Source organism: Oreochromis aureus, linkage group 18, assembly GCF_013358895.1.
Source record: "Oreochromis aureus strain Israel breed Guangdong linkage group 18, ZZ_aureus, whole genome shotgun sequence".
In the NCBI taxonomy this organism is placed as follows: domain Eukaryota; kingdom Metazoa; phylum Chordata; class Actinopteri; order Cichliformes; family Cichlidae; genus Oreochromis; species Oreochromis aureus.
This window is the reverse complement of record NC_052959.1, coordinates 13,881,845-13,904,453: the sequence shown is the minus strand read 5'-3', so window position 1 is coordinate 13,904,453 and position 22,609 is coordinate 13,881,845. Positions and strand designations below refer to the sequence as shown.

General features: G+C 41.3%; 3 protein-coding genes across 6 annotated transcripts; 1 reads left to right on the top strand and 2 right to left on the bottom strand.

The window, feature by feature from the left end:
• On the bottom strand, positions 1 to 4,223 carry mul1a (mitochondrial E3 ubiquitin protein ligase 1a). Of its 2 annotated transcripts, XM_031743740.2 has the most exons (7): positions 4,145 to 4,178; positions 3,090 to 3,111; positions 2,673 to 2,824; positions 1,729 to 1,816; positions 1,483 to 1,603; positions 1,155 to 1,386; positions 1 to 1,041 (listed from the first exon to the last, which is right to left on the bottom strand). In XM_031743740.2, the coding sequence occupies exons 3-7, from the start codon at positions 2,787 to 2,789 to the stop codon at positions 565 to 567; spliced, it is 1,035 nt and encodes a 344-aa protein (XP_031599600.2). In that variant the 5' UTR covers positions 2,790 to 2,824; positions 3,090 to 3,111; positions 4,145 to 4,178; the 3' UTR covers positions 1 to 564. The 2 variants fall into 2 exon arrangements, with proteins under 2 accessions (XP_031599600.2, XP_031599601.2); XM_031743741.2 differs by lacking the exon at positions 3,090 to 3,111 and having other exon boundaries at positions 4,145 to 4,223.
• alg3 (ALG3 alpha-1,3- mannosyltransferase) lies at positions 4,185 to 8,601 on the top strand. The gene is given in 10 exon segments (XM_031743739.2): positions 4,185 to 4,469; positions 4,927 to 5,026; positions 5,111 to 5,258; positions 5,609 to 5,769; positions 5,941 to 5,992; positions 5,994 to 6,062; positions 6,177 to 6,382; positions 6,846 to 6,922; positions 7,393 to 7,537; positions 7,627 to 8,601. Coding segments are annotated over 10 exon segments (1,326 nt in total). The 5' UTR covers positions 4,185 to 4,282; the 3' UTR covers positions 7,808 to 8,601.
• Positions 8,602 to 8,739: 138 nt separating this feature from the next.
• vwa5b2 (von Willebrand factor A domain containing 5B2) lies at positions 8,740 to 22,549 on the bottom strand. Of its 3 annotated transcripts, none has more exons than XM_039602200.1 (22): positions 22,457 to 22,549; positions 20,834 to 21,001; positions 19,474 to 19,680; positions 18,520 to 18,745; positions 18,280 to 18,437; positions 17,900 to 18,031; positions 17,683 to 17,807; positions 17,415 to 17,591; positions 17,194 to 17,304; positions 16,360 to 16,562; positions 15,338 to 15,452; positions 14,789 to 14,974; positions 13,843 to 14,053; positions 13,435 to 13,760; positions 12,845 to 13,082; positions 12,416 to 12,757; positions 12,182 to 12,316; positions 11,591 to 11,719; positions 11,462 to 11,512; positions 10,982 to 11,090; positions 10,050 to 10,173; positions 8,740 to 9,756 (listed from the first exon to the last, which is right to left on the bottom strand). In XM_039602200.1, exons 2-22 carry the CDS (start codon positions 20,970 to 20,972, stop codon positions 8,995 to 8,997), a joined length of 4,206 nt encoding a protein of 1,401 aa, XP_039458134.1. In that variant the 5' UTR covers positions 20,973 to 21,001; positions 22,457 to 22,549; the 3' UTR covers positions 8,740 to 8,994. The 3 variants fall into 3 exon arrangements, with proteins under 3 accessions (XP_039458134.1, XP_039458135.1, XP_039458136.1); XM_039602201.1 differs by having other exon boundaries at positions 20,834 to 20,998; XM_039602202.1 differs by lacking the exon at positions 11,462 to 11,512.
• Positions 22,550 to 22,609: the final 60 nt, after the last annotated feature.

Genomic DNA, 22,609 nt, shown 5'->3' with positions numbered 1-22,609 from the left:
TTTAAGGGTAAAACTTCTCAACATTAGATTTATTTGGGTTTCAGTAAATTTCCGATACAAACAAGAATGGAAATTAAACTGTCTGAACTCTGCTCCAGCCTGCATGCCAAATATCCCCGAGCAAGATACTAACCCCAAGTTCCTCTGATTCATCCATCAGAGTACGAATGACTGTAACTGTTAGGTAGAAAGAACCTATGTAGAAAAATCACAGCAAAAAAGTGGTTGAACCAGTGAATGAGATGTGAGAAGTTGTGTAAAGTGCTTTGAGTGCTCAGGTAGGGTAGGAAAGCACTATAAAATAATCACTCTATTTACTTTAAAGTACCATCACTCGGCAGAAAATGCTAAAATAAGGCACATGAGCACTGAGCAAAACAAACATCTGTATTGCACAAGTTTACACATTTTTTCGAATTGCTTTATATCCCCATATTTCCCACAACAAATCTCCGTTACGGACAAAATGTTTTCACAACATGATTCACATTTAATTTTGAATTTAATAAGTTAAGCCATTTAGACGTGAAGCTTCTACTGAAGTGATCTGCTTCCACAAATACGTCAGACTTGATATAGAGGTAGCACTCTTACAATCCTCTGTCTACAAATAGGGCAATATTGCTGTGGCAGAGCCTGGTAGCAGGTGTGGCAGCAGCACACATGTCCACAGTCCAACAGGACACAGTTACGGGGCTGACTGAGGCAAATAACACACATGGCCACGTCTTGAAGGTTGTCCTGGTCTGGTACATTATTTTGCAGTCTGTTAAATTCCCTTCTTTCCCATTCCTGCTCCCTGAGAGCCTTAAGGTGGCGGTAGTAGCGTAACCCGGCCCAGAAAATGATTGCTGCCCCTGCCAAAGCAGAAGTAATGGCCAACACTTTCCACCAAAAAGCAATGTCTTCATTCTCCCCTTGCAGGGTGTCGAAGTCCGCTGGGGTCAGGAAGTACTGTGAACCGTTAGAAGGGGGTCGGAGACTCAGAGTGCCATCTGTGTCCAGATTCAATTCGCCTACACCTGTAAGATTTGTCCCCACCTTGAAAAAAAAGGTGTGGCACTTATCAATAAGAATATATTTTTAATATTGACAACAAATTGGGCTTTATGAAATGAACACTAATTCATTCAAGTTTGAATAGAATGACTTACTTTGAGCATTTCCTCGATCTCCAGTTGACCTTTTGGCTTCTCCCCAGTAAAGTACTGTCCCATGAGGTCACCCAAACTGTGACTGATCTGGTGAAATTTCTCATATGTGACCTCCATGTCCAGCCCAGCGGCCTGTAAAGGCGACAAGACTCTGATTTCGGTATTATCCAGTCCCACTAATAAAAAGGGCACCGCCTCTATGTTTTCGTGCAAGAGTCGTTCATTATCTGTCCTGCAAAGGTAACGTGAGAAACAGTTTGCATATCTGATAATAAGGAGAAAATGTTAGATGTACTGGAACTTCAGCTTGATCTGATGATGTTCTCACCATGTACGTAAAAATCCGTTCCACAACAGCCTGTGTTCTTTCACCATGAATCTACGCAGCACACCAACATTTTCTTTGTTGTACCAACTAATGAGAGGCTTTCCAGCTGGTTTTACACCACCTAAAATATATACGAGCACACATACAGTAACAGGTAATGAGAGGCAGGCCGGTATACAACTTTTCAGATTAAAAAAATAAATAAATGTACTAGTCCTTATCAAAAACAAACAAAAGACCGATTACCTTCAATGACGACATACCGTAGACACGCTCCTGGAGTAACTTTCAAGATGTCCTTGAGTTTTTTATCTATGGTTAACCGTGGAGCATTCTGGAAACATGGGGCACACACAGTAAATAAGACTGACTAATTAATAAGTCATGCATTTGCTTTTCCAGTGGTTTTATGTCTTTGGTGTGTGTTAATCAGCTCGCTGTAAATGGGTACTTTTCTGTGCAGTGGTAGCAATCACAGTGTTGCTATTAATTCTATAAATGACTGGTTGTAATAGTAAATCTTTCAAAAGAACCAGTTTAGTTTGAGAAAAAGAAAAAATATGTCCCTAAAAGATCCTCATGGATTTACATCAAGACAGATGCAAATGGCATGAGCTAAAAGAACAATCAGGATGTAATCAAGAAACACAGAAAGACTAAAAGTGCACAACATAAACAGCTAAAAACTGAATAAATTGTCACTATTTCTTCTTGCACAAATGGAGCCAACACTTCCAAGCTTGATTTTTTTCCTTCAAAATACTATTTCAGTTTTATTCTTGACATTTTGTTTTTATTCTCAGAATGCCAAATTTTTGCATTTTTGTCCAAATTCTCCATCTTAACTTTTTAGTGTAATATATCCACAGATGTGCTCACTGTTCTCACCTACAGCTTTATAACAGCGATGCAAGTTTGTTTTTACAGTGTGTAATGCAATATGGTGAAGATAAGCTAAATGTTACTGTGATATATGGCTCACCTTATACATTTAAACACATCCTGTTGTGTTATTTCTCTACCCAGATTAATTCTTCACATCTCTGAAAAAATTACTAACATCTGAGAAGGGACCTTAACTCTTCCATCAAAAACATATGAGCCGTAATCTCTAATGAGGGGTTTGAAGTAGAAGCTTCTTAGAGGTTTAGTCTTCCAATAAAGCTAATTACACAAAATTAACAACTCACGTTGAGTTTGTCTATTGTTGTTCGGCTCTTCTTATATAGGTAGAAGGAGAAGCCTGAAAGAGCAAGGCTCACTCCAAGACACGCTGCCTCTGAAATTGTCACAGAGAATCCTTCCATTGGCCCTGTGTCTCCTGTAACAGCTCCAAGAGCACCTGCACAAACATAAAAGAAGAATAATAATAATCACCTGTCTGTAAACCCACAGCTGCGGGGCTCATGGCTATGTTGTGACATGCTTTGATGTGCCTACACTATGTGGCAGTGATTACTGGCTGATTTGAGGTACGTGTGGGACATAACAAAGGAACTGATAATATAGCCTCTAACTATGTACAGTGTTAATTATCTGCCATACATTTTGCACTGCAGCCTTTTGTGATAAAGAGGAACATTATTTTTCTTCTAATACAGACTTACCAGCATGTCTTTTGTTTTCACACTGCAAAATAAAAATATGGGATTAATGTTGATAAAAAGCTAGCAACAGATAGTCTTCCTCGTTTTTCAGCTTCTCCCTTTAGGGGTTACCACAGCAGATTAGCTACCTCCCTAGATCCTTATCTGTTACATCAGCCCTGTGCATGTCCTCCTTTACTACACCTGTGCATCTTTACTGTGTGCTTCCTCTACATATTTTTACATAGGACGAAGTGTGTTACATAAACCAGGCATTCATTGCCCAAGCTGGTTAGCAATGCCTATCCCAATGACATACACAATCTATATCATACATACACAAATTATAATACAAAAATCAAACACAACAAAATGCCACCAGGCACAGACTAGAGTATGTTGAAATACCATAACAAACAACAAATTATTAACAGCTGCATAACTGGTTCGATTGAATTTTAAAATGATGCCAATGAGACTGCTAAATTTCTCTCAGGTCTGATCAAAGACACAGGACAACAATTTCTCTGTGAAATTTATTTCTGGCATCCAGCAGCAAAAACATCAAGATGCAGCGTACAGCAAAGTGACTCAGGAGCTCAAAAAATATAATAGAATATGACAGAAAAGACAAACCAGCTTATTAAGGTAAGAGTTAGAGAAAGTTGGAGAACAAATAAAAAATGGGAAAAGCAAACAAACAAATGTGACTCTATAATATGAAGGAAAATGATTTTGGACACTTAAGCTGTTCTTGATCACTCTGACATTAAAATCAAAACTTCAACAAGCTGCAGTCACGCGTTATTTGTTGGAAAGCTTGAATAAAATGTATTTCCATTGTCTGAAGTTTCATTTCTTTGTTGTGCCTTTTAAAACACAGTGTGTTTACATGCTGTTATTCTCCTGATCGTTTTCCCTACAGCAAAGTTAGCTGCTAGCCAGCTAACGTTGCCATGGCTCCAGTGACCTCTAAAGATTTTTTTTTAAACAGTCATATAAGAAACACTTATAAGTTTATAAAACACATATATTTCAACAAGAATTAGAACTAATAATAAGTTTGTTTTTTATACCTGTAAAGGAAACGAAACCTTCCCAGTATTCACTCTGCAGCACCGTGTTTCTGACGTGCGGCGACAGAATTGTCACGTGACGAAGTCTGTGCGCATGCGTCAGTTACGGCCTCGTGTACACGTCGCTACGCCGCGGACATGGCAGGAGTTGGAGGTGTGCGGAGAAAGTCTCCCGTTTCCCCGTCCCCGCTGTGGGGGAAACTCCATACGCTTTGGCAGGACAAGCATTTGCTCTTGTTCAAGACGGAATATACCTTGCTGGTGGTTTCAGTTTTGTGGTTCCTGGAGATCGGCATCAATGTGTGGGTCATACAGAAAGTAGCCTGTAAGTAGCTGGTCAACTAGTTAGCACGCTATTGTATTTTGACGTTTATCTGAACGCGGCTGAAGGCTAAGTAGCTAGCGTCAGAAAAGTATTAGCTTAGCCTGCCACCTGTCAAAGGGAATTTACTGTCACTGCATGACCAAATACAATGGTTTACTCTCTCCCAACATCAAATAACGTCCATTACTTATAAGACTATATACAACCAAAGGTAGCTGTTTCAATAGTAAATACAAGAAGTAAACTTCTAAAGGCATAGTAACTGCTCACTTTTTACTCGTCCACATACAAGACTTATGGAACTGCAACAGAAAAATACCAATAATATTTTCTCCTTCTTAACCTGATTGTTTGTTCTGGGTGAGTTGTCTTTTCCAGAACCTATAGTCATCACTGAGCATGACTATTGAGCATGCATCAAGATCATCATTATTATTAATATTATTATGTACTGCAGACACTGAGATCGACTGGAAAGCATACATGGATGAAGTGGAAGGAGTTATCAATGGCACCTATGACTACACCCAGCTGAAAGGGGACACAGGCCCTTTGGTGTGAGTTTCAAAATGATGTAATTCTCTCCATACCACGCTTTTCAGAGCAGGTCTCCTAGATAATTTGGAACACTGTTGTTGTAGGTACCCAGCTGGGTTCGTCTACATCTTCACAGCTCTCTACTACATTACCGGCCATGGGGTGAACATCCGTCTGGGCCAGTACATTTTTGCTTTTTTCTACCTCGTCACACTGCTGCTTGTCTTCAGAATATACTATCGCACCAAAAAGGTGAGCCTAATGTTAATACTAATGTGCCAGGAACCCCATATATTAAGCAGCATGTCATTTTGCTAAAACGCACTTTGAAACATGGGCGTGTCATTGTGTGCAATTCAACTTCTATACCCTACAGAAACAAAATTTAATGTTATTTTCAGAATATTCTCACACATTAATTCATTAGTTTTCTGTTGCATATCTGGTTCTGGGTTGCAGGGCCAGTCTAACAGAAATACTGAGACCTCCCTTTTCCTCTGCTTGCAGCTCTTCTTTTTCTGAGCCACTTGCAGAATTGTTCTCTTTAGCGTTTCTTCTAATAATTAATCTCACAAATAATTAAATCTCCTTTTTTTCTCCAGGTTCCTCCCTATGTGTTCTTCTTTGTGTGCTGTGCATCCTATCGGATCCACTCCATCTTTGTGCTCCGTCTCTTTAATGACCCAGTGGCCATGATGCTGCTGTTTGCAGCTGTCAATCTCTTCATAGATGGATACTGGACTCTGGGCTGTGGCCTCTACAGGCAAGTGTGTACTCTTCTTTAAAGCGGATACTCATTTATTGGCTTTCCCTAAATCCAGAAGTGGCACCTGTACATCTTTAATGTGTTACATACCTTCCACATTGTCATTGTTAATTTTTCCTGAGAGTAGCAAGATGAAATTACAACTCAATCTTTTCCTCTTTCTGACAGTTTAGCAGTATCTGTGAAAATGAACGTGCTTCTCTTTGCCCCTGGATTACTTTTTCCTCCTCCTGTCAGAGTTTGGTCTAATGAAGACGATCCCTAAGTTATCGCTGTGTGCAGGCATACAGGTAAATATACACATAAAGACAGGTACAGCTTGACTGTAGTACTCTGTCCAAAGTAAATTTTAGCAAATGACTGTATTTTGCTGACATCATCTCTTTCTTTATGTTATGTGGCAGGTTGTGTTGGGGCTCCCTTTCCTCCTAGAGAATCCCATTGGTTACATGAGCCGTGCCTTTGATCTTGGCCGCCAGTTCATGTTCAAGTGGACGGTCAACTGGCGCTTCCTGCCAGAATGGCTCTTTTTGAATCGCTACTTCCACTTACTCCTGCTGGCCGCTCATCTGCTCACCCTGCTGCTCTTTGCCTTCCGCCGCTGGAAGAGGTGAGATAGACTTTGAATGTGCCAGGGATACACTGGGAACAAAACCAGGGATTCTGGGGGAAAAAAACAAAACTGAGGGTTACAGTCACAGTACCACATGCTTTAGCTTGTAAGCAACTAGAGGACCCTTGAAAAAACAGTTTGTTTTCTTTTTACATTTATAAATGCTTTGCATGATAACATACTGATCAAAACCACATCATTATGACAATGCAACAAGGGGTCATGAAAAACTGGGAGGCTATTTCAGCAGGATTGTCACTACTTTATAATCTGCAGAGACATTTAGGCCACAAGGAAATGCAATTGATTTCTAGTAACAGCACTAAATGGTTGTTGGTATTTCAGGGTTTTCATCAGTCAGCAGCGGAAACCTTTTTTTAAAGTTATATGTTTTACTAATACACACGTACCTCCTAGATCTCTAAAATGGCAAATAACCATATTCTCTCTGTGGCACCAGACCAGGAGAAAGCATCTTTGAAGTTCTAAAGGAACCAGGCAAGAGGAAAATCCCAGCTCAGAAAAGCACTGTGGATCATATCCTTTTGTTCCATTTCAATCTACTCCTGTCTTTAGTGTGAAAAATATTTTTCTGTAAGTCTGTTATTAGATGTTAATATGAATCTGCAGGTCTTGTTGACAGAATGAAAAAAAATTCATACAGAAAACTCCTCTCAGCAAGATTCGTGAATCTTAATTATTTTCAGTAACTGGGTCAAGATTTCTGGACAGAGAACCAAAAACTTAGCGCTTAAAGTTCCACTGTATTCAAGAGGAGACAGACATAGAGACAGGAAAAAGAAGGGTTTCTCTTCCAAAACTGTGCAAAATCAAAAAAACTTGTGGTGATACCTGTTGTGGGAAACCTGGTGACAAGTGAGCACCTGAAATTAGCTTTGCTTTGAACATTCTCTTTACAGGACACAGGACATGGTAAAACAATGCTTAGCAGATTTTTTCATATGATCTTCCAGATATGCCTTTTTTTGTCCTTATCTGAAAATCACAGATTGTGCTGATTCTGTTCACCTCTAACTTCATCGGCATGTGCTTCAGTCGCTCATTGCACTACCAGTTTTACGTCTGGTACTTCCACTCACTGCCTTACCTGCTGTGGAGTGGAGGTGTCAAGAAGCTGGCCCATCTGCTCAGGTGAGACAGAATCATAAGTCCTGAAGCATAGCACCTCCCTGAACACTCTGCCACATCTTAATGAAAAACTGTTTTATTTTTGCATGCAGGGTCCTGATCCTGGGTCTGATCGAGCTTTCGTGGAACACCTATCCCTCTACTAACAGCAGCTCAGCTGCCCTTCACGTCTGTCACCTCATCATCCTCTTATGTCTCTGGCTAGCTCCACCTTTGCTTTCAGCTGCAGCAGAAACACAAGAGCAGAAAGCTGTTAAGGACAAACGCCACTGAGCCCCGGCCTGATCGGACCAGAAGTATTATTCGGCCGAATCAGCTGACGACAAGCCCGCTCCATCCTCCTGTCTTTGATCCTGACAGCACCGGTGCAAAGGGCGGTCGCTGTGGTAGACTGTTTATAAGTGAATTAAAGGAGCCATTTAAAGCTTCTCACTGCTTAAAGTGAAGAAAGCATCATGTGTGTGCAGACTGATGCCCACATGATGGAATAATATGCAGTTGCAGAGATAAGAAGAGAAAATAAGAATTCTCAGGTTTAGTTTTAGATAGAAAATAAGAAGAGTGGAGGCTATGAGAATGTCATGAATGTTATGCTGTGTGGAAAGAATTGATTACATGGGCTATATTCCTACTTACTGTGGTACAACTACACTCAGTTCATAATTCCTCTGGTCTAGTCATGTAGGCTGATATCATCTCAAGTTTTTATTTACTGGTGCTCAGATGATCGTATATTGAAAGTGTCAATAATGTGCATAAGAACTTGAACACCAAGCTTTAAAATAACTGCATAGCAAGCATAAGCTTGTGGCATTTCCTCTGCCACAGTTATGAAACATAAGTATTCTCTATCGAAGGGGATTTTTTTTTGTATTGTTACACATATGTGTAAAAGTCAGCTGTGGACAATCAGTCTGTTTGTCTGATTTCTGTAACTTGTCATCCTCTGGTGTGAGTGGCCGCACTCATAGATGTGAGAAACATGCAGTAGACTGAAACTGCAAATGGATTTTACTAAACGCGTGTGGTCTTCATTGTTACACAATACAACAAATGGTTGAATTTTAGTGTGTTTTTTATTATTTTTAACCAACAATCATTTCACTGTTTAAAGCTCATCTTTGTTTAATTTATCAAATAATCATCTTTATAATCAAAATCTTCATTTGACAGTAACTGTGATTACATATTTGGTATAGTAGTATATTATACTGGCTGCAAACTAAAAGCTAGACTACAAAAAGCCCATTCAGATGGTAAAGGCATATTTGTGATTGCATAAAGCACACAGATCATAAAAGGCCCCCTGGTCTATGCCATGTAGTTTAGAATGAACTTGGCACTGCCTAAGTTAATAAAACAGGATTTTTCCATGTAAAGGCATTTAGAGTCACTATCATTGGGAAATGGTGAGAATGCTAACAATCAGAGTTGGCTTGGTTTCCTCTGAGATGATTGTCTCACATATTATTGGGGTTATAACACAGCATGTTCAGCTGAATGTTCTCATCCCAGTGGCGCAGCAGCAGGAACAGCTGTCTGGCTGCTCCCTTAAGCCCTGCCATGTCCAGTCCCTCGGGCAGCTTCTGACAGCGCAGCCATGAGTCTGCTTTTGCTGCTACCAGTTCCCACTCCATAAAGTAGCCAGCACACCGGTGCTCTAGCCACGCTAGGGCCACAGCTGTGGCCCAAGTTGAGCCCTCCAGATCCTCTTGTGCCAACTGGCTGCTCCCTTGGAGGTAACCTTGCTCAGGTGTAGCGCCTTCATATATATCTGTCTCTGACCCACGGCCACTGTCTGCTTGGCCGAGGTTCTGGTTCTGAAAGGGGCTGATGGATAACTCCAAAGAACCCTCTTCAGAGCTGGGGAGGTCAGTGGGAGAGGTGACAGGGTCTTGGTCAGAGAGGTATCTTCGGCGAAGCCTCGATTCCAAAATTAGGGGAGTATCATCTGGAGTGTGGTGGAAAGGTGGAATGGCTGGTCTGACAAAGGAGCAAGCGGAAGGAGAGAAGGTAACGTGGTGACCAGAGGGAGCACCAGGAGGTTTGGCAGTAGTGGACAAGGATGGAGCACTGGGAGATGTGCAGCGTAAGGCTGGGCTGAGACTACGGCGGTGGAGACTGTATGGCGATGCTCTTTTAAGGCGGTCCAGAGGAATCTGGACACAGTCAGAGTAGATCTCAGTCAGAAGAAAAGCTCCTGATGCCAGCTGCAGACGAACCTGAGGAGCCATAACAGACTGGACGGGGTAATGAGCACACTTGAAGATGAGTGCACAGTATTACGATGCTGCAAATGCACTTTGCCTTTAACATGGCTGTGTTTCTCTTTTGCACACTATTTATCATAGCACATGGTTTAACTTTCCAAAGTTCTTCTGCCTTTAAATGTCGACTGACTCCAGGAGTTTGCAGAATGAATTTGGGAGCTGATGGTATGTATTGTGTGCTGGGTAAACAAATAAAGTGGACACAACTTTAGCACTTCACTGTTTTCCATGTTGGCACAGCTCACCAGGGGCAGGTAGTCTGGAGCTTCACTTTCAGGTTGTTTCTCGGTCTCGGCAGATAAGCAGTGGGACTTGAGAGGCACCTGCTTTCCTGATGAAATGGAGGACCTGAGCCTGCCCAGGGGGAACCTGGAATTTAAACAAAACAAAACAAAACAAAACAGGTATGCTAAAAAAAATATATCTAACATTTAAAGAGAATGCAATTTGCCAGTGGAGATGTGGGAGTTGTGCGTACACTCTTCTGGTCTACATGTCATTATAACACTGTTGTTTCAGTGTGAAAACTACAGCTAACTAAAGAAAAGACAAATTACATGGATTCAGAGTGTCAGATTTAACAGGAACCTCACAAAAAACAAATCCTATGAATACTTCCTTATCATCTACATCAGAATGTAGATGATGAGTTTTGCAACAACTTTTGACAATTTGCGGTTAGAAACCTTTGTTGTGAAGGGAGTCGCTAAAGAAATGTCACGTGTAAGGGTTGCTGGGTTTGCATTAGCGTGCAGCTGCGGTGAACAGCCATATACCTGCGTGGAAAGATGAACCCTGACCTGATTCACTGCATCAATCACAGTTAGAACCCACGGTCTGTGCCGTATGAGTTCCAGGGCCGAGTTGTTTTCACATATTTATTAACTCTTAAACTTCAGTGAATGAACCATCATTCACTCTCAGGGCATTTACAGATGTGGGTAAACAGAGTGGTGATGCTGTGGCTCATTTCTTACATTTAAGTAACATGTGCACAAACAGGAGTGTATACATGAACAACTTTAAAGTAGGAGCTTTTCAAGAAACTACAGTATTTGTTTTTGTGTCTTACTTCTTGAGGGTTTTAGCGCCTTTTAGTCCTTTCATGCTGTTTATTTTATTGCATCTTTGTCAGTCTCACACAAACTGTTGAAAGAGTTTAATATGAAAGTCTTACCTGGTGCCAAAGAAGCTCTCCATTGACTTGCTCTCTATAGATCGCTGTGAGCGAGTGCTCGAGGTGCCTGTTGCCATGGCTGTAGTGTAGTAGGAGCTGCCCCCTACACCTGGGATGACATTAAAACATTAAATTGTATTGTTTTATCAGCTCAGTGATAAAAGTGGTGTTTTCTGATTGTGCTTAAAGGCTCAGCTCATCCAGATTAAACATAACTGGTCACAGGTCTTTTACATGGATTTGGAACTAAATGAATAAAAGCAAATATGTCTGTGTGATTGGATACCAATAAAGTTAAGGAAGATTTATTTAGATGAACTGATCCTTTAAGAGCTTCTTCACAAGTTGTGTGTGTAGTGGAGTCGGGGGAGAGGGGTCCTCCTTTTTCTCCTTCTCACCACAGCTTTCTCTTCAGAAGCCTCGATCCTCGAGACTACTTACACCAGAGTTTTCACTGAGCGAACGGACAGCAGTACTTACTAGAGTCCCAGGATGTTACACTACAGGGTGAGGCAGGAGTGTCATCTCTGTCTGAGAGATACAAAGATTGTTGATGACCTAAAGTCTTGATAACAGAAATGGGTGCTGGCATCATTCGGTCGTTCTTACCTGTAGAGTTCCAGGTGTCTTCCACCTCTGCACTGCCTCCAGTGGTGTGCCGTCTGCCCAGACCTACAGAATAAGTCCTCTGCCTACGAATGCCTGACTGAAAAGTCTGCCTGTTTCCCAAATGTAGCCCTGCAGACACACACAAATAAACAGAACACAATGTGGACCTTTAAAAATATTGACTGAATCCAACAATAAATAAAAATAACATTTAAAATGGTGCTTCTGTAATTCACTTAGCACTGTTTTCCTTAAGTTAGAGAATTTAGAAGAGCTATTGATTTTCCTTCCGTCTGTCCGTCCATCCCTATTTTATCCAATTCAAGGTTAGGGGGATCAGACACAAATACAGAATTATACAGACCTGTTACTGCCAAAGTCTTTCAAGCTGCACGCTCTAAACTTACATACACATAAAACCAGGCTTCAAAGAGAAGACAAATTCTAATGCTTGATTCCTCATAACACCAATGAAAAGATCAGGATTGTTCTTTACAGATATCTTATTATCATTGACAAGTAAACAAAACTTCCTGGATGAAAGTTGAGCTGAGAGTTTATTCTGTGTATGTGTGTTGGTGGGTGGCACACCTGTGGTTTGCACATCCATGTCAGCCAAGCCTTTGTTGGGATTGCTGTCAGTGGTAGTGAAGGCTGTGTACATACAGATGATGTTACAGTGCTTACTTGTCTGGATAGCCTTTGTACGATATCGCTTCGCTGAGCCTAAGAAGCCATCAAACAGAGGAATAGTAAGAGATGCACAGTAGTTTGGAGATAACGGCACATTAATCAGTAAGAAAAAGCAACCTGTAAACCGCCCACCATGTCCAATGTCGCTCTCTTTCTCTGCCATTTTCTCAAAGTCTCTTATAACTGAGCGAGCAGTCAGTTGGTGAATGATCTCCTGCCACGATTTCCCTCCTCTTCCTTCTTCACCTCCCCTTCCATATACCCCACTTACTTCAATGTCCTGACTCTCAGGGGTCCAGAGGTGCCCCAGGTCTACAGTGACCTCCCAGGACACAGGCCTGCCACCCAGGACACCATGAATAAGGGCACGGCACTGGCCTGGGGGAGGACTGTCAGGTGGGACAGCAGTGAAGAGATACTCTGGATCTGTGAAGCTGTCCCAGTCCAGAGGGGAGGCAGGAAACAAGAGTCCATCTAAGGGGCAGGAGAGAAAAATAGGATAGAAATTTTACGGAACTGAATAAATAAAGATGATCCTATTTTCTTCGCAGTGAAACTTACTGGAGTCGGTGAGGCTTCTGTGGGATGCTGTTCCTCGTGGTGTTGGCTTTGTCTCCCCGTCACTTTCTTCCAGCTTCCCTCCCAGTGTTTGGTCAAAGGAGACCCTCTCCAGAGCCCTTCTCAGCCGATGCATCTCTAATTCACCCTGGGGGGACGAAAAACTTCGCGCTGCCATCGTCGAACGTGCTAGTGCTTTTTGTCTCCTACGAGACTCCTCAGCTCCATCCAGACACCCGTTCTGGTTGTAAAAGGGGGACAAGCAAAGAGAAGTAGGTTTGGGTATCATTTTGCTTTTCTCTGCAGTGATATATATATAAAAATGTTCAGTATGTTTTTTTTATTAGATTGAAATGTATCTGCCATGTTGCAAGAATAACTTTGCAGCGACTTCCTGTGATATACTGACTGTGTGCTTCAGCTGTACATGACTCAAATAAGCAGTCTTTTAAATGAATGTGACCTTTTTTCCAAAGGAAAGATAGAAGTTTATAGCTATATAAAGTTGTTATATTATTATGTCTTGTTTTGTCTGTGTGTTCCCAATTACTTACTAAATTACAAAAAACCCATCTTTCAGGCTTTAGTCTTACTTTTTTGGTCCCACTGTCTGGGGTTTTGCCTGAAAGGTCTTGCTGCCATGATGAGTCTGCCCAGCGAGACAGGGATGATCTCTGTTCTGGAGGGGGCATCTTCTCGAGGCCTTGGGGCAGAGACCCTGTATCGAGCACTGGACCAGAACAGTGAGAGCTGGAGAGAAAGGCCCCGTCAGAATTTGAGGCATGTATGTGTGAGTGGGACTGCGTTTGTAGACTTCGTTCACTGCTGAGTGAGCAGCGAGTGAGGACGTACTGCTCCTGAATGTAAGAGCTCTCCTGGATCCTCTTCCTCACATCGCTGGACCAGTCCAACTCCACACCTATAGTGGACAAAAGCCTGTTGTTAGCCACTGTGGTTTAAAGTGTGCTGGCAAATGTAAATGTTCGTGATGAGTGACCAACCTGGACTGGTGCCTGTGTCTGTGTCTTTGGCACAGGAGAACTCAGAGGAGATCTCTCTAGAAATTTCCCTCAGTGCTTCCTCCAACTCAGTGCCATCTGCACATGTCACCACAGGCATGAGCTCAGAGGCAGGGGGAGGTGAAAGCTCATCGTTCGACTGGCCAAAAACTGAACCCGTAGAACCACGAAGTAAATCTTTGTAGCTCTGTTCCTGACGCAACAAAATAAAATGCAAAGATCACATAAAATTGGTTTAAAAAAATTGGTACAGTACTGTGCAAAAGTATGGGGCCAACCCTCCCTTCTGCATATTTTGGTTGAAAAACAGGAAATGGGTTCAGCATTGTATTGAAATATCCATGCACAAAAATACAGCATATAAAGCAAAAAGAAAGAGTTTGTAAAATTCTAATGAGCTTCAAAGTCAATATTTGCGATGACGATCTTTTTTCTCCAACATAGCCTGAACTGTCTTAGGCAGCGTTCTCATAAGTTCTCTAAGTAATCTTCAGGAATAGGTTTCCAGGTGCAAAAATAATACTTTATCCCTGCCAAACTGTGTTATCTTTGACATTTCTCATAGACTCAATTAAAGGAATGGGAACAAAGTGCCTAAAGATACAATTTAAAATTAGTTCTTTGCTAAGTTGTCTGTTATGTGGAGACATAAGACTGGTTCATCCATTTAGTTTGGTGTGTTATTTATGATTGAATGATTCATTAATCAGTTATAGCTCTAAAGTTGGTCAGCTACAAGGACTGGACTAACAATGAGCGAAAAATCAGCAAATGTCCAAAGATGAACTCTGCAAGAGTTTCAGAAACCCTGGAGAACTCTTGCTCAAGACCACTGAAAAAATTACAATAATATTTGACTCACTTGAAGCAAAATAAACAAAAAAGTGGTGACTTAATATTTTGCATGGTAATGTACACAGAGTAATACCTCTGCCTTTTTTGCTTTGAAACTGGTCATGTCGTAAAGCGTGCAGTATCCTATGAGGCGATTCCCGGGGTAGAGTGGAGGGATTTCATTGGGCGTAAGAAGAGCCTCCATGTTTTCTGGTAGATACCAGTCGATCCGTACGTCAGTCAGAACAGGTTCAAAGGCCTTCTTCAGGGACTTGATTAACTGTTGCAGAAATGGGGAGAAGAAATAAACTTATCAAACTAATTAAAAAACACTTTTTCAGTGATTTGTCATAAGCTGAAAAACTTGGTAAACTTAAACTTATACATGTATATCTTCAATGGCTAACAGTTGTTAAACTAACTATAAAAGCCATACTATGAAAATACTAAACTTAAATAACTCTAAATTATACTTAAATGCTGAAGTAATTATTACACTTTATGACTGCTAGTTGCTTTTCTCTATGCTGAAATGCTAATGTAATGCCCCAAGGTTTACATATGTATTCTTTCAAGACTTTGCCTTTAATTAATTTGCAATTCTTTTCACTCCAATAGGTGGCAGTGCTGCAGCGCTGCTGACCTTGGGCTGGAGTCTCTCCTCATCATCCAAGAACTCTGTAGTCCCTCCTGTCAGTTTGGCAACGCCCTGCAGGAGTCTCCTGCAGGCTCGTGGACCAAGGCCTAGGCCAAAGCATCTGCAAAGGTGATACAGTGTGTACATTACATTTTTATCACGTCACAAGAGAAAATTTAATAATGATATCAAATTGTGGATGATTTTCACTGTTTGTGTTATAATAGTTTATTTTTTATGTTTATTGAAGTAGCCTGAAAATAACCTAAAATGTTGCTTCTATGAAAATGTAGAGTCATCAAACAGACACTGGTGGAGATCACCAGCCATTTGGCTAGCTAAGAGTTTAAATGGCTCAGGGGACGGAATAATTGAAAAAGGCTGAGTTCTTGAGCAGCAGTCTGGCTGGCTAAATATGGAAACAGAAGCTCAAAATGATGTACAACACCTTCTCAGCTGCAGACTGCAGTAAGATGGCAATCTAATTAACATTAGCAGAATTAGATGTTTTTCATAAGAATAAAGAAACGAACAAACATGTTCTTAGTTTGCTAAAGGACAGACAAAAATTACAGTGGAGAAAGTCAGTCCGACAGGCGAATACTAATAAGGCATAAATGGAGTCATTCTGCATCTGGGGAAAACCAGAGGGGCGTGACTCTTACTGCAGAGGAGAGCACTTAACGGGATTACTGGGCGGGGCTGAAAAATACTCCAAGCCTTTCTTTTCTTTCTTCCACAGAGCTTTGCTCTCAGGTCTTTATGATCAGTGTTTGCTTGGGTCCACGCTCTGTTTCTCTTGCTGTCCTCCCCCATATACTGTCTCTGTCATGTTATTCACCTGGTTCTGCCTCCATTCACTCTCCTTTACTTATCTCCTGCTTCCTAACCTCACTGATTTAATGGTTTATTTAATAATGCATTTTTATTAACCAGCTGTTGCAACTATTGTCAGTTTTATCTGTTTCTTGTCATGATAGATAACCAGCTGCTCCCTCTGTACCCTCCTTCGCACATGATATCCATACCTGCCAGCACACGCGTTTCTGCGTACTAGCTCCAGCATTCTAGCTACATTGCTGATGGATCCATCTGTAATAATAAAGACCTGGCGAGGGTACGAGCGCTGCATGGGCTGTTGATAGACCCAGAAGAGCGCCCCCAGCAGGTTGGTGCCTCGCATGTCAGCTCTCATCCTCTGGACGTACTCGTAGGCCTGAGTTAGTGTGACCTGCATGCAAACACACAAGTGATTAAAGTGGGGATGCAATCAGATCCTGGGTAAAGGAGGGAGAAGCAAACAACACCTGTCGAACCGCAGCGCCTGTGCAAACATGTTGCCAGGATAAATTTACTGTTTGTTATCAGATGCACTAATTAGCCTGTGAGGGAAGCAACAAATTAAATCAACCCTTCTCTAATAAAGACAGCACAAACAAACACACATTAGCACCTGCCTTAAAATGACCTCAGTTCACACGGTGGACAAACATAGCTGTCAGAGCAGGAGATGGAGGGACACGTCCTGCCTAAGTGAAAATGCATGAAAGGCCACCATATGGCGAGGAGAATGTGGAAAGACTGTTTGTGCTTGCAGCCCCAGGTCTGGATAAAACCTGATACTCTGCTACTAAGGCAACCCAAGAACTGACCTATTGCCTGATTAGAGAGTAGAAAACAGAACAGATAGTCCTGAACGACTGAATGACATTTTGTGTTCAGAAAAACATCATCCAAAAGCTCCGTGTGTTCTCGTTTACTGGAAGGAATTCACAGATATCATGAAAAACACTGAAAATCTTTTAAAAATGCTCAATTCAGGGAATTTCCTAATCTAACAAAGCTCACTAGGTAATACTGACATCAGTGCAAAGCTTGCTGGAGGTGAACAGAGGCTTGATGGTGGTACCAAATCCCACAATGTTGAGCATTGTGCCAGAAGGTAGACTCTTGAGTGCCACCACCATGGCTTCCTGTCAGAATAAGAAAGCATATACAGGATGGAGCCAGAGTCATATACATATATATACACTCTCAAATCTTAACTTCATGTTTTATTTGCATGTTTCTGACTACTGCTCACTTTCACACGCTGGATGTTGGCGCCACTCATGCTGCCACTGCGATCAATGAGAAACAGCAGCTCCCTGGTGGCTTTGTGCACTTCCAGAGGTTCACGCAGCAAGTCGGGGCAGAAATTGAGCATCAACACGGGGCTGCACAGAATGTCTTTGTGGTATCGCTTCCTGACAAACTCCAGCTGCAGGCCAAGAAGGAAAATCAGCAATGAAAGCTTAACGTCTTGAGAAAGATGTATTTAAATGCTTGACAGCAGGAAAAAAAACCCAAACCTTTCTTTCAGGTTCTGAATCCTTGCGGGTGCATCGGATGAAATCTCGACGGGAGCAGATTTGCTGTTCATATTGGCTGAAGGAGAGCCTGCCTCTCTCTAAGATGACCAATGGGCTGTGAGGTTCTGAGGAAGGGTTTAAAAGTCAGAACAAAACAAAAAAAAAATCACAGCAATGAAAAGTTCAAACCTTCTCAAACCACTTTGTCATTGCTCACCGCTGAGGTGCAAAATAATCTCTATGTGTCTGTCATAGGGATGCTCCTGTGCCAAGGTGATGTAGGTGGCAGAGGCACTTTGGGCACTTGGATCTGCATCTGCCCTCAGAGCGTGAGTAGGGCTCTCCAGTCCTATCAATAAAGAGAGGCAAAAAATGAAAATCAGTAAACATATTGCAATACTTTGAATGAGTTAATTTTTCTTTACAGCACACACTAGTGAAGATTAAATCTGTTTCATCGTCTGGCTGTGTTTGGACTGAGATCGCCTATGAAGCTATTCATTTTATTCAGTAATGAGATTGCCTGCTGTTCTCATATATCATAATGGTTGAGATGAAAACCACTGAATCAGCCTTATTTGAGGAGACGGGCAGTACCAGCCAGCAGACAGGCCCCTTTGACCAGCAGCTGGAAGTTCAGCTCATAAGGTGCCAGGTTGACAGCTGGGCTGGTGAAGATGGCGTGCGCACACTGCTGCTGAGAGTGCACGATCCGATCTTGTTTTCCTGAGGTGGCACCAAAACAACTGGTCGCCCTACAAAAACAATGGGGAGTTTTTTAGGAAAATAATATGAAAGAAGTGGGGGAAAAAAATAAGGAGTCCACTTCATAAATACCCAGTTTCATCAGACTTCCCCCCACTTTCACTCTTGCTTGGAGTCATTTTCCCAGTGACAAGCGGGGTAAGGAGTGTGGGGTAGACGATCCGAATGGCTCCGTTTTCTAATGTGGGAAGTTCTAGTGTCGTGCTTATGATGATCGACACTATATCCATGGGGCCAATGACTCCGGTGCCCACGATGAAAGTGGTTCTCTCCAGGTCCTCATCCAGGATCAGATGTCCTAAAGCCCAAAATACAACATTGTGTTAGAACCTTATGCAAAATTTTCAAGACTGCCTGTGACATCATTAATAAATATGAAAATACATGTAGATGAATGTGAAAAGAACACATGATTAAAAACCTAGCACACAAACGCACATTAATTGCTGGTATTTACTCAGAATAATCCATCACCATCAGGTGAATTGAATAAACTGTTCTGTGGCCTGCAGTTAAGTAGATATGTTTCTACTAAGTGAATGCCGTTACAGCATTAGGCAGGGATCCAGATCAGATGGCCTTCCTCATCTGACTCCGAAGGGACTTACTGTACTGAAGCCACATTGTTACTGCAGCATCAGTGCACAAATGTTTTGCAGTTATATAAAACATTTTTATTATAAGCTAAATGCAGATTTTATTGCTTTAGTCTCATGCATCATCAGCATCAGCATCAAGGGCTTTTCAAAATAAATATGCATTTCACAAGTGTAAAGATGGCTTTTTCAGATAGCCCTCTCTACGTCTGAGCTAGACTGTCTGGAAGGAGAGAAGCAATGAATCATGTCTGCAGCAGTATCCATAAATAATATTATATATTATTTATAATATTATATATATTTAAATGCAAGCTGGTATAACTCTAATGTTTAATTCCTTACAATTCTGAAATTCTATCAGAGAAAAATGTAACAACTTTGACATAACATTTTTTTCTTCACAGCATTCTTCCATCCTCCTCCTCACCGTTGGTGCATTGCATGTCTAGACTGGGGCTCCCACAGCAGCCCCACTCCAGGCCATTCCCTTCAAGACCAACTCCAGGGCAGCAATCCAAACAGCAGTCCTTTAACTTTCCTCGGCTTTGGATCTGGACCCCAACCAACCGGCCTGCGATCACGGCTTCAAAGCCCACCACAACCTCCTTTTCACCGAGAGGGTATATGAACACACCTGGATGAAGGTTACAGACACACAAGCTGCTAAGACACATAAAACTGAAACAGGCTTTTACTAAAGAAATGTTCATAAGTAAAATAAGTACAGTAGATATTTCTAAGATCGGGGGATCTGGAGCCAGTTGCATACCTTAAGTTCTCTTCTTAGGTAAGACATAATATGGAAAACCTTAATACGTTTCCTTTGTCAGGGTGTGAGTGTAGCTTGCTGGGTTGAATAGGTGACTGGGCTGTTGTAAGGCTTATGGAAGAGCCTGGGTTCAAATCTACCCTTGAGATTGGTCACTGTGTGTCTTTCTCCCAAATTTCCTTCAAATAACTGGCTATTTTTTTTTTCACTGAAAGATATTTTTCAGCAGTAAATAAACAATAATTGCTTTGCTTTTTACCTTACATTTTGTGCTAAGTTTACTCTGTCGTTAAGGACTGAATCCCACAAACACATTTGTTTTTTTTTAATTTCCTCACTTATTGTAATAAATCGGGCTATATTGTTAAGTCAGAGTCAGGGCTACCTTAGGTCTTTTCTTCTTCTTACTTGGTAAGTTAGGTCTTTTGTGCATCACTTTGACTGGCTGTAAGGTATTCATTAAGTAGAAGATAAGCAGAAAAGTAAACACTTCAAGGAAACCTTAGGGAGAAGACTTAAAGTTGTTTTGTGCCATCAGCTGCTGCTGCGCTGCCTTCGTGGCATAGAATGTGTAAGACAGTGGCAGCTTTCTGAACAAATTTAATAGGGGCAAAGCAAATACTATGTTCAGTCTTCTGGAACATTCATACAGGGGCTCCTGATTATTAAAGGAAGTAAAAAACTTGTCAGTTATTCTGAACATACAGAAAATTAATAGTCATACAACTATTGTATGTTTGCTTGTTTATTTAATCAAATGGCCAGTTTTGGTCATGTTGGTTTTAGATGTCTTTGATAATGATAAAGTGCAAATAAACATGAAAGAGATTTGTTGATTTTTACTCTTCAGCTTTACTTCAAAGTATCTGGTGTTCCTCACGGGCCAAGTCTTGTCCCACTCCCATTTTTAATCTGGGATTATCATTATCCTTTGCACTCAAAAACTCTTTTTCTTATGTCTCGTGGTATATTATGATATCACAGTTTAGCTACACTAAACTTGGCAGTTAGTACTCACCTTCTACAGACTCTATGTCAGCATTGGCATAGGTAAGGTGCGCAGTGATGCCCATGGAGCAACCATTAGCACAAGATTTGATGCAGGAGGCTTTGAGTAGCAGTGGTTCCCATGTAGAGCGGTTTCTCAGCCCCACCATCTTTTCTGTAAAATTAAGCCTCTGCCCTGCTGGTTGGATCAAAACACAGGTACACAGGTCAGAGAAATGGCCAGCACAGACAGGAAGGGGAACATGTGAGTGTGCATTTAAATTCTCTCATTTTCTATTCAGAGCACAATCACAATGATCCTTGTAAATCAGACCTGATTTTTGCTGCACAAATTAACACAAAACAAAAACAGATAAGTTCACAATTTTATGTGTATACACAATGCAGGCCATATATTTCTTGTTTATATGTGCAGGCATATCAGTTATTGGCAATCTAACATCCTATCGTGTCTCCTCAAGCTCTTAGCAACCAACTGTGATAGCTGGAGTATAACAGGCTTGGTCAATCATTAGCACTGCAGGTCAGCACTTGCTCCGTTATGCATCATGCCTGGCATTTGCAATCAGCTGCTAATCTCTATGCAAAACCACATGTTCTTAAAACTGCGGTGCCATACTTACTTCAGTCTTTTCTAACTGCAGAAAGAAATAATACAGTATTAAAACTTGTTAAGATATTTCCCAATTTTCATGTATGTAATTAAAACTGTACTCAATAAGTCTTCATGACTGATCACTTAATAACTGTAAGTGCAACAGGTGCTGAAACCTGTGTATAGCTCACTTAGTGAGTGGTAGGGTGAACTAAACTCTCGTGTATGTACGTGTGTTTGAGTATGCACACATGGGTGCATTTGTGTGCGTGCGTCTGTGTGTGTGTGTGTTTGCTGTGATCAAGGTAATGGTCTTTTCACATCTACCTTTCTAACTAGATCAACAGCCTCCATCTGGCTACTGTGCTCTCAGAGCATAACAAGCAAATAAATGCCTGGTTTGTCAAAGTAGGGCAAAGTAATACTGCTAGAACACACGTGAAAGTACAACAGCGGCCCTCTTTGGGCTATTCAGAACAAGATCTCTGACAAAGCTAATGAATAATCTTGATAGAAGATCTGTTTAGGTTTATTGCTGACAAAAAAATTAAGACACAGGTAATGACATCTTTACACAGTAAGTGTGTGCATGCATATAATACATATTGTAGAATAAAGATGAAAATTATGTATGCATGTACATATTAACCTTCAACAGTTTTGCCTGAAACAACTTTATATATATAATATATAAAAAATATTATATCTATATATATATCTATATCTATCTATCTATCTATATACATATATATATAGATATATCTATATCACAAATACTGCAACATCCAGTAACATATTCAGATATTCAGGTGCATGAAAAGGTCGTCATGGCAGCCACTATTCAAACTGTATGCATTAAAAGTAGACTGAAATCTTAGAAAGTGATGATTCTGTGTTTGTTTGGCAAGATTTAATCAAGCAGTCCGGTGTTTGCAGTAGCAGAGGTGGTTACGAGTTGGCTCTGGGCAACACTGCAGTCTCCTCATGACAGTTACAATCCCCAGATAACAAGCAAAATCATCGTCCAGGAACACTTACTGTGCTGTGTCTGCTAATTTGCCTCTCTGTCCAGTCCCTGCATCACTCCGCCACCACATCTGCTTGCGGGTTTCCCAAGTGATACGTTAGGAGTTTTCCTGTTAACAGATACTGCTTTCTGCTCTCCCTCCCTCCCTCTCTGTGTCTCTCTCT

What these genes read in the sequence shown, in the direction of transcription:
- mul1a (XM_031743741.2), bottom strand. Translation starts at nt 2,789, where the DNA reads ATGGAAGGATTCTCTGTGACAATTTCAGAGGCAGCGTGTCTTGGAGTG. An exon ending in CAACAATAGACAAACTCAAC is followed by an intron (nt 1,817 to 2,672) that starts GTGAGTTGTTAA and finishes CCATGTTTCCAG; the next exon opens with AATGCTCCACGGTTAACCAT. An exon ending in AACGGATTTTTACGTACATG is followed by an intron (nt 1,387 to 1,482) that starts GTGAGAACATCA and finishes TTACCTTTGCAG; the next exon opens with GACAGATAATGAACGACTCT.
- vwa5b2 (XM_039602200.1), bottom strand. Translation starts at nt 20,972, where the DNA reads ATGGTGGGGCTGAGAAACCGCTCTACATGGGAACCACTGCTACTCAAA. An exon ending in GGGAAGTCTGATGAAACTGG is followed by an intron (nt 18,438 to 18,519) that starts GTATTTATGAAG and finishes TTGTTTTTGTAG; the next exon opens with GGCGACCAGTTGTTTTGGTG. An exon ending in TCAAAGCAAAAAAGGCAGAG is followed by an intron (nt 14,054 to 14,788) that starts GTATTACTCTGT and finishes TTGTTGCGTCAG; the next exon opens with GAACAGAGCTACAAAGATTT.